The sequence below is a fragment of the Megascapheus bottae genome, chromosome X (genome assembly GCF_031878675.1).
Source record: "Megascapheus bottae isolate mThoBot1 chromosome X, mThoBot2.hap1, whole genome shotgun sequence".
Classification (NCBI taxonomy): Eukaryota; Metazoa; Chordata; class Mammalia; order Rodentia; family Geomyidae; genus Megascapheus; species Megascapheus bottae.
In genome coordinates this window covers 88,120,931-88,130,472 of record NC_143547.1, presented here as the reverse complement: position 1 = coordinate 88,130,472, position 9,542 = coordinate 88,120,931, and the positions used below count along the sequence as shown (strand labels likewise).

The following is a 9,542-nucleotide window of genomic DNA, read 5'->3' as shown; positions in this document are numbered from 1 at the left end:
TGTGACCCTGAATAAGTTATTTCCTTTCTCTTTACTAATTTACAGAATAAACTACTTGTTAGTTTCAAATTTGCTCTGGTCTCAAGGTTCTAGGATTACAAAACCATCAGTATTAGTTTGGAAACAGGATTTGTTTAAGAAATACTGACCCCCTTCTCTTTTTCTGAAGAATTTTTCATTCTTCTGCAGAGTGCAAACAGATTAAAAATGGAATTTTCCCATCCCTTCTTTTCAGGCACAGTTCATCTTTTTATTTCTGGGAAAAGAAAATTCAATTGTAATTTCTTATTTTTGCCTCATATATTTTTTTTCTTTTTCTTAGGACTAGAAATTCAACTTTTGATGATGGTTTACCCTGTAGCAGCAATAACAGTCAACGTGATTTCACAGCTGGGCTCAGCTTCCATTTCTGCTTTCCTGTAGCCACAAAGATTGTCTTGGACCAAGACTCCAATCATGTCTGTGATGGTGGTGAGAAAGAAGGTGACACGGAAATGGGAGAAACTCCCCGGCAGAAACACCTTTTGCTGTGATGGTCGTGTCATGATGGCCCGGCAAAAGGGCATCTTCTACTTGACCCTCTTCCTCATTCTGGGGACATGTACCCTCTTCTTCGCTTTTGAGTGAGTTTCCAATGAGTTATTTGATTATGAATACTTTTTTGTAGTACATGGAGATTGAACCCAGGATTTTGGGGATATCAAGAATACTACAGTAATTCCTCAGTCCTTTTTTTTGTATTTTGTTTTTGAGTCTGGTTTCACTATACTTCGATGGGGCTGGCCTTGATCTTTTGATCCTCCTGCCCCTGCTTTGGAGTAGTTGGGATTATAGGTGTGAACTAGCAAGTCCTACACTGATTATTTGGGCCTAATGAAAAATCTTTTTTTCTCATATATTTTTATTGTAATTAATAGAAGGGGTACATTATATTCACCAGATAGAAGGTGCATTACTTCATAAACATTAATACCCTTTCTCATGTCTTGGTCCCCATTTCCCTCCCCCCACCCCTGTGGAAAAATCTTTCTTAGGAGTTTCCTGAAACGTTTTTTGGTCATGACAACTGAATTCATTATTTTATGGTTATAGCAGAATATATACTTGCTAAAAAGACCAAGATTTTTGGTAGCAAACTTAAAGTACCAATTTAAGGCTATCTCTGACAAATTTTGGAAATATAAAAGGAGTTACTTTCAAAATATGTATCTCTTCCTCTCAGTAACAGAAGCTAAGTGGCAAACTTCCTCCTCTCTCTTTAGCCCTTCTAAGTCTGGAAGGGCCCTGAATTGCTACAATACCACTCAACAATATTTACTGTTACTTTGGGTCTTATTTCATTAAGCCTTAGCTCTTACCTAGCTGTTTAATAAAAAGCCAACTGAATTGGGAACTTGCAAATTGGTTCCAATCCAAGTTATACCACAAACTAATTGTATATATAGCACACATTTTAAAAAAATTTTTTTAAAGCGAGTTTCTTTTTCTTTTACTCAAAAATCACTCGATGTAAAAAAAAAACCCTCTATTGTGTGTATGCCTGGTGCTAGCCTTGGACTTAATTTTTTTTCTGTGGTGTAATGTTGAGTATTTGAAGTGTGTGTAGGTCACTATAGTAGGGGAGGTGGCCAGTTGGATTCTAGGACACTGTGGCATAACTGCTGGGTGTGCTGAGAATGCTCTTCACTCTAGGGATAGGAACAGTGCTAATTGTTTTGGGATTACTAAGGGAGGGCCTTGAGGAACCAAGAATTGTGTGTGTGTGTGTGTGTGTGTGTGTGTGTGTGTGTGTGTGTGTGTATGTGTGTGTACACTGAGAACCACACCTGATATGATTCTGCAGTGGTTCATGTATATGAGTGATGTGGAAATGGAACTCCCATGCTGGGGTGTGGTCAGGGCAGATAGGAGGGCCTCCTTGGCCCACTGACTCAAAGTAAGCTTTGGTCAACTGGGGTTCATTTTGGCCCTTCTATAAGGGTTATAGACTTTTTTTAGTACATTCAGAATGATTTTTGGACTGATTTGTCAAACTTTTTTAATGGTTGCAGTAGGCTTTAGTATCATCAGAGCAAGAGAGGGTTTCTCATTTCTTACAGGCCTAGCAAAGTATGGTCAGAGTAGTTCTTTGTTAAAGGTGCTTTTGTTGTTACTATTCATTTTGTGGAGACAGGCAGATTACTGAAGGCTTCGTAGCTGTTCACCAGTCTGAATTTTATGATTAAGTGTGTATACATGCTTCTGTTCATGCATCAGGGCCTTTTGTGTGGTATGAATGAGCATATGCAGGCAGACATGTACATAACATGAGACAGTTCATTTTTTTTCTCACCTCTATCTCCAAGGTTTCTTTGCTTCATTCCTGTCTTGCTTCTTGTAGGAAATGCAAAGCTGAACTTTACTATCTTTCTTCCTTTCTTGTGCTCTTTTTGTCACTCACTGCCTTGTTGTTAAATTTTTATGATTGGAATCATTCATGAAAGAGATGTGACTTGTTTCCAGGCTCTGAGTGGATTGGTAGCTCTGGTCCTAGGAAATCTCTGGTTTCACTGGCCAGGGGAATTTGGAATTTGGAGCTATTGCTGTCTGATAATAACATTTTTTTCTATATATGCGGGAGCCAGTGAGAGACTCTGACTTGGATCTGTTCTACATGGGGCCCTGAAGGCCTCTGAAGAAAACTACCCACGAGAATAAAGCTTATAATTAGAAAGTTACTATTTGACAGAGTCAGGTTGAGTTTTCTACCAAGATGTTTCCCTGCCCCCAAATTATTTCTTGGCTTTTGCTTCTAGGTATAAAGAGGGAGGCTGTTTATAAAACTTGCCGAAGACAGTTCTAACTATCTGAATATTTTGAAGATAGGGCTGGGGGAGGGAAGACATAAGTAAATAAATGTGTTAGTTTATGAGAAGAATGGAAAAATATAAATCTGATCAAACTGGGAAGGACCCTCATGATGAATCCTTTATACTGAAAATGATGCAGTCTCTATTTGTAAATAAATGTACAAGTATATTCATGTAGATATATGTATATACAGGTGAGGGCATCTGAGTAGTGAATGGCTGGCTGTTTACATTCTTAAATTGTCCAGGAGTACAGAATCCACATCCTCTGGTTGTTGTATGTGTGTGTGTGTGTGTGTGTGTGTGTGTGTGTGTGTGTGTGTGTGTGTGTGCGTGTGTTTGTGTGTATGCAGGTCTTGGTTCTTAAACTTAGGTTCTAGGCTCTATTCCTGAGCTTCCTTTGGTCAAAGCTAGCATGCTGCCACTTGAGCCATAACTTCATTTCCACCAGTTTGGTAGAGATGAGAGTCTTACAGAGCCTCTCCTGCCAGATTTGGCTTCAAACCAGGATCCTAGAACTCAGCCTCTTGAGTAAGTAAGATTATAGGCATGAGCCACTGGTGGCAGATTTGGCTGTTACATTTTTGCCTATGATTAGATAGTTCAAATTTTCAGATACATCTGGATTTTCATTTAGCAACAAGGTCCTGCTTGCAGCAGGTGCTTAGGTACAAGTGTGAGCTGATTTAAGGTTGCCTGTGGCACGGTTCTGGGTCAGCCAGATGGCTTGAGGAGTCTGCTCAGGCATGTGTGTACCCTTTATGAAAAACATGCAGTGTTAGTGTTGCTAGTGCACAGCCTTGTAATTTTAGATTTTGTCTTTATAAATCAAGACTTTTCAAAAGAGAGGTATGTAATTTTCAGTGGACGGGATATATGTTGAATACATAAAACACAATAATACAATAAAAGATTTTCCACTGGGACCAGTTAGCTCCAAATTGCTCAAAGTGTTTTTGAAGAAGCTGGGTGGCCATCCCTCAGGACTGTTATCACAGAGAAATTGGACGATCTAGTAACCAAACCTCTCAAGATTCTGGGAATCTGAAAGTCTTTATAGCTATGTCTAACTGGAAGAGTGTAGAACACATAAAGGAGAACATAGGTTGCCAGTAGATAACAGTATTGAAAAGTAATTTTCCTCATGGTAAATGTATTTAAGTTTAAAAGTGGAGTGAAAATTACACAATGCTTAAAGAACAAGGATTTCCTAATTAATTTTGAGGGTAATGACTTAGGAAATGTGAATGTATGTGCCCATTTTAGCTTTACACACAGGAACCATTTGTAGGCCTTTCTGCTCAAATCTTATCTAGTTTATATGGTGAACACATAACCACCAATTTGGTATAGAGTCTCCGGACACTATAGCAGAATGACACTGACAAACTGTGAGATGTCTAGCTATTGGAGGACTATTGTATTTGGCCAAACTTATTTCCTAGCAAAGCATAGTTCTCTGGAAAGGATTAAGCACACTCTCTTCTGGAATTGGCTTCCTAACTTTCTCTTTTTATTTTATGACCATACTTTGAGTACAATCAAGGTCTTCAGACTTTTCTTGTAGCTCTTAAATTTAAAAAAATTGTTATTATAAAGATGATATATAGAGGGGTTACAGTTAATAGAAGTCAGGTAAAGAGTACATTTCTTTGTGGACAATGTAATCTCTTCCCTCGCTATCTCCAAATTTTTCCCTCCCACCCTCCCACAAGTTATCTAGTTCATTTTCAACATAGTAGCTAATGAGTACCACAGCTACATTTGTCCCTCCATTTCTGTGCCCCTCCTTACTCTCTCAGAGTTAAATAGACAAAAAACAAAAGGCACAAAGAAAAGAAAACATAAACAGCAATAAAAATATCTCATTTCCATTTCTTGGTGTTAATTTTGATAAATATTATTTTGTATGATCAGATTCACATAGACATTGTGCCTTTGTGTTCAACTCCTAAGAATTTCTTGTGGCTCCATTTTTATTGTTGGGATAACATGTAGAGGGATTAGAGTTACATTCGTTATTAGGGGTACATTACTTCTTGAACATTGTTCCCCCTTCCCATGTTTTTCTTTCACTTTCCCTCCCCCCACCCCATCCCACTCTTCTTGTTTTTTCCCTTTCACTTCCCTATTTCAAATACACAAATAAATGTATATACAATATACCAGAAAACGAAGTCAGATACAATAACAGCGTGTTCTTGTGGCTCTTAATAGAAAGTAGCCTGTTTCTATGATCAACATTTACACTATCACTTTAACATTTGTGGAGGAAATCATACCAAGGCACCACTTAGACCAGTTTCTGTTAGCCTGGTCCCCATGGGTGTTTTTCATGTGCATACTGGCAGAAGAGTCATTGAATTAGATGAACTGAATAAAGCTTTATAGCATTGCTTAGTAATTGTCCCACTTCTAACCCATCCAAATTCTGTCCCTTTCAGGTTCCTTTAATTACACATATAACTCATTACAACAAATAATCTATTACACTTCTTGCATTTCTGAGTTCTACAGTGATTCTACTTTTTATTTGTCCCCCCCCCACAACTGGAGATAAGCTTTTTCAGGAACTAAGATTACCACCTATGTTTGTAGTGTCTGTCATACCTTCTTCCAAGCTTTACATAAAGTAAGTAGAAAATAAATGTTGTTGACAGAATAGTCTTTTGTTCTTATTGTTGGTTATGGGCCTGGGCACTGTCCCTGAGCTCTTCACTTTAAGGCTATTGCTCCCCACTTGACCCACAGGGCTACTTCCAGTTTTCTGGTGATTAATCAGAGATAAGAGTCTCATGGACTTTCATGCTTGGGCTGGCTTTGAACCATGATCCTCAGATCTCAACCTCCTGAGTAGCTAGGATTATAGGCATGAGCCACCGTGACCAGCTCCAGAATACATTCTTGATACACTTAAAATTTAACAGTTTTTCCAGGTACTAGTGACCTGTACCTATAATTCTACTTCTCAGGAGGCTAAGATCTGAAGATTGCCATTCAAAGCCAGAAGTGCACCTATGGCTCAAGTGGTAGAATTCTAGACTTGAACAAAAAAAGCTCAAGGACAGTGCAAAAGTCCAGGTTCAAGGCCCAGGACCAACACACACACTCACACACATACATGTGCACGTGTGCGCCCATGATTATGTACACACATACATACACACACAAATTAACATTTGTGATTTATAGAATCACAGGACAGTAGAGATTTAAAGGGCTTTGGAGATTTGCTTCATCCATATGTGGGTGAAGAAACCAGGCCTGTGGAAGAGAGATTACTTCATCAAGGTCTGTTTACCATCCAGTATCTCTGAAGGACACTACACTATTTACTTTTCATCTTTTTTTTTTTTTTGAGCTGGTCCTAGGGCTTGAATGCAAGGCCTGGATTTTGCCCCTGAGCCTTTTGGTTCAAGGGTAGCACTCCATCACTTAAGCCAGAGCTCGACTTCAACTTTATTGGTAGTTTAGTGGCAATAAAAGTCTCATGGAAGCTGGGTGCTAGGGGGCTCACACCTAGCTACTTAGGAGGGTGAGATCTGCGGACTGCGGTTCAAAACCAGTCCAGGTAAAACCAGTCCAGGTATGAAAGTCCATGAGACTCTTATCTCCAATTAACCACCAGAAAACTGGAAGTGGCACTGTGGCTCAAAGTTACAGAGCACTAGGGACAGCGGCAAGGCCCAAGCTCCACAAGCGAGAAAGAGTCTCATCAACTTTGCTGCCCACGTGGCTTTGAATTGTGATCTTCAAATCATAGCCTCCTGAGTAGCTAGGATTACAAGCGTGAGCTACTAGTGCCTGTCACCGTTGGCTATAAAATCTGAAATACATTCAGATTACTAACACTGTGCCTACTAGTCAAATGTGGACCAGCATATTTTGGGTTCCTTCCAGCTAGTATTTGTGTATATTGCCTCAGTTATTTGGTCTCCCAAACTCATGCTTCTAGAAAATGGAGATATCTTTGTGGAAAATGGACAGCATTCTGACATGGCATTCTGGTAGCCTTCCTGGAGGAGTAGGGTTATCTGTCTTGAACTGTGAAGTTACAAGTGTAAGGATTAGTGTAAGGATTGCTGCTGCAGCTACTCCTAGATCCCATTGCCAAGGTGATGACTGGGAGAAAAATTGAATCATGTGTTCCTTACTTTGTTACTTTGTAGAATACCTTGATGGAAGGAAAATGGTGTCCTCATTAATTGATGCAATAGAAAAAGAAGATCTTACAACACAATGTTACCAGGTTTGAGGAATCACGGGATTATATAGATTAAAGTCAGACTTTGACATGGCAGAATACTAGTGTTTATAGCGACAAGGCCCAGGTGCCTGAAGAGTGAGCCATACCTCCAAATAGGGTATGAGAGGTGGGGAGTATGGCCTAGTTGTAGTATGCTTGCCTAGAATTCATGAAGCCCTGAATTCTATTCCTCGTTACCACATAAAGAGAAAAATCCAGAAGTGGTGCTGTGGCTCAAGTGGCAGAGCATTAGCCCTGAGAAAGTCCAAGGACAGTGCCCAGGCCCAGAGTTCAAGCCCCAGAACAGGCAAAAAAAGATAGTGTCTGAATTCCTACCTGGGCACATGTATGGACTGATATCCACCTACTTTAGGCTTCCTTTTGTTGCTTGGATGAAAAGTGTATGACACTGTGTTCAGTTTCCTTTCATCGAACTGTAGACTCCTATAGTTTGTTTGTTTGTTTGTTTTTGGCCTGGGCTAGTTCAGGATAATCACTAAGATATTTTGGAAATGGAGCAGTGAGAAGATAAGGGTCTTACAGTGATGATTAGATAAAGCAATGAAAAATCATAGAATACTGGCATGTAGACTTTGGGAGTTTAATGTAGTTGGCAGCAGGTAATTGTTCTGACTAATTAATTAGAGGTATTCTATAATTGAATTTGAATTGAATTTGAAATTTGTTATTATAACTGAAACCTGGCAACTACTGAGTAGATTTGCATGGATATATGTTACAAAGCTCCTCTGAGAGAGGACCTCTTACCGCCTCAGAATTGAAAGTGTCTCTATTGGTTTATTTTCTTCATTGCTATGAAATCAAAAGAGGGTTCTGAATTTCTCTTAATCCTTCACATAGCAGTAACTCTGGAGGCTGATTTTAAGTCATGTGTTTAGTGTTAAAGGGAACTTTTTCTCTCAGCAAGACTCCGAATGTTCTCGGAAGAACCTTGTGTTTCATGCTTTGTGCTTATCTGGGTTGGGACTTGCAGAGAATCTTTATCCTGTGACCAGTGGTATTGTTGTTGACTTAGTATTCTTTATTTTGTTGATTCTGGGGCTGAAGTCAGGTCCTAGATGCTGTTCCTGAACAATTTTCCCCCCTCAAGGCTAGCATTCTACCACGAACTATAGCTCCACTTGTAGCTTTTTGGTAGTTAATAAGAGATAATATTTTCATGGACCTTTCCTGCCTGGGCTGGCTTTAAACCTTATCTTCAAATCTCAGCCTTCTGAGTAGCTAGGATTACAGACCTGAGCCATGGTGCCTAGCCTGCCTTAGCATTCTTAAGTAAAGAAAGAAAGCTGAGTCTGGTCTAGCCACATGTACAAAGTAGAAGAAGAAGGTGATACAGAGCATGTGCTGACACCTGGTAATGTTTCTGAAGAAGACAGTGAAGAAGAGAATAAAGAGGAGGAAGCTGAGTTGTGTACCTCCCTTCCTGCCAAGAAGCAGGAGAGCAGGCTTCAGCATTCTTTGCTTTGGTGGCTGCCTGTTATACATGGCTACTATGTATCATGTTCCTGTATAAATTTTAAGTGTTTCTTCTCCATTGAAGAAAAGAATCTGAGTTAGGGATTGGATGCTAGGATAGAAAGAGTAATTATAGGACACTGGTATTCTAGTATAACACCGTGCCTGGAGCCACAATTTTTTTTGTTGTTTTTGGCGAGTCCTGGGCTTGAGCTCAGGGCCTGAGAACTGTTCTTGGACTTTCTCCAGGCTAGAGCTCTACCACTTGTGGTACTGAGGAATCGAACCTGGGTCTTCATGCATGCTAGGCAAGCACTCTACCACCAGTTCAAACTCCTGGCCAAACATACATTATGACCGTACTATGCTTTTCTTTTGTTTTGTTTTGTTTTGTGGGTCTTGGGGCTTGAACTCAGCCTGGGCGTTGTCCCTGAGCTCTTCAGCTCAAGACTACCGCCCTACCCTTAAGCCAAGCACCACTTCCTACCCTTAAGCCAAGCCCTACTTCCTATTTTCTAGAGGTTAATTGGAGATAAAAGTCTTAGGTCCTTTTGTACGCAGACTGGCTTTGAACCTTGATCCTCAGATCTCAGCCTCCTGAGTAGGATTACAGGCATGAGCCACCACACTGTTTTTTTTGCCAGTCTTATGGCCTGAACTCAGGACCTAAGCACTGTCCTTGGGCTTTCTCAAGGCTAGAGCTCTGCCACTTGAGCCACAACATCACTTCCAGCTTTTTTGTGTGTGGTACCTAGAAGTCGAAGCTGGGTCTTCATGCATGCTAGGCAAGCACTTTACCACTAGGCCAAACACCTGGCCCTGGAGCTACACTTTTCTACAGAGTTGGGAAGACTTCAACTTTTGTCCTGTTCCACTCTCCTCTCTTTTCTATGAGAACTGGAGGTCAATACCTGAAGCTCAAAATATCGTGTGTGTGTGTGTGTGTGTGTGTGTGTGTGTGTGTGTGTGTG

The 9,542-nt window shown here is 40.2% G+C and overlaps 1 protein-coding gene across 1 annotated transcript in view; it reads left to right on the top strand.

Annotated features, from left to right (window-relative positions):
* Positions 1-434: 434 nt before the first annotated feature.
* Zdhhc9 (zDHHC palmitoyltransferase 9) overlaps positions 435-9,542 on the top strand; it is a 35,311-nt gene continuing 26,203 nt past the window's right edge. Inside the window, exon 1 of the mRNA XM_090327234.1 lies at positions 435-623. Within this exon, the coding sequence (XP_090183360.1) occupies positions 457-623 (167 nt within the window). The 5' untranslated portion in view covers positions 435-456. The remainder of the gene's footprint in view (positions 624-9,542) is intronic.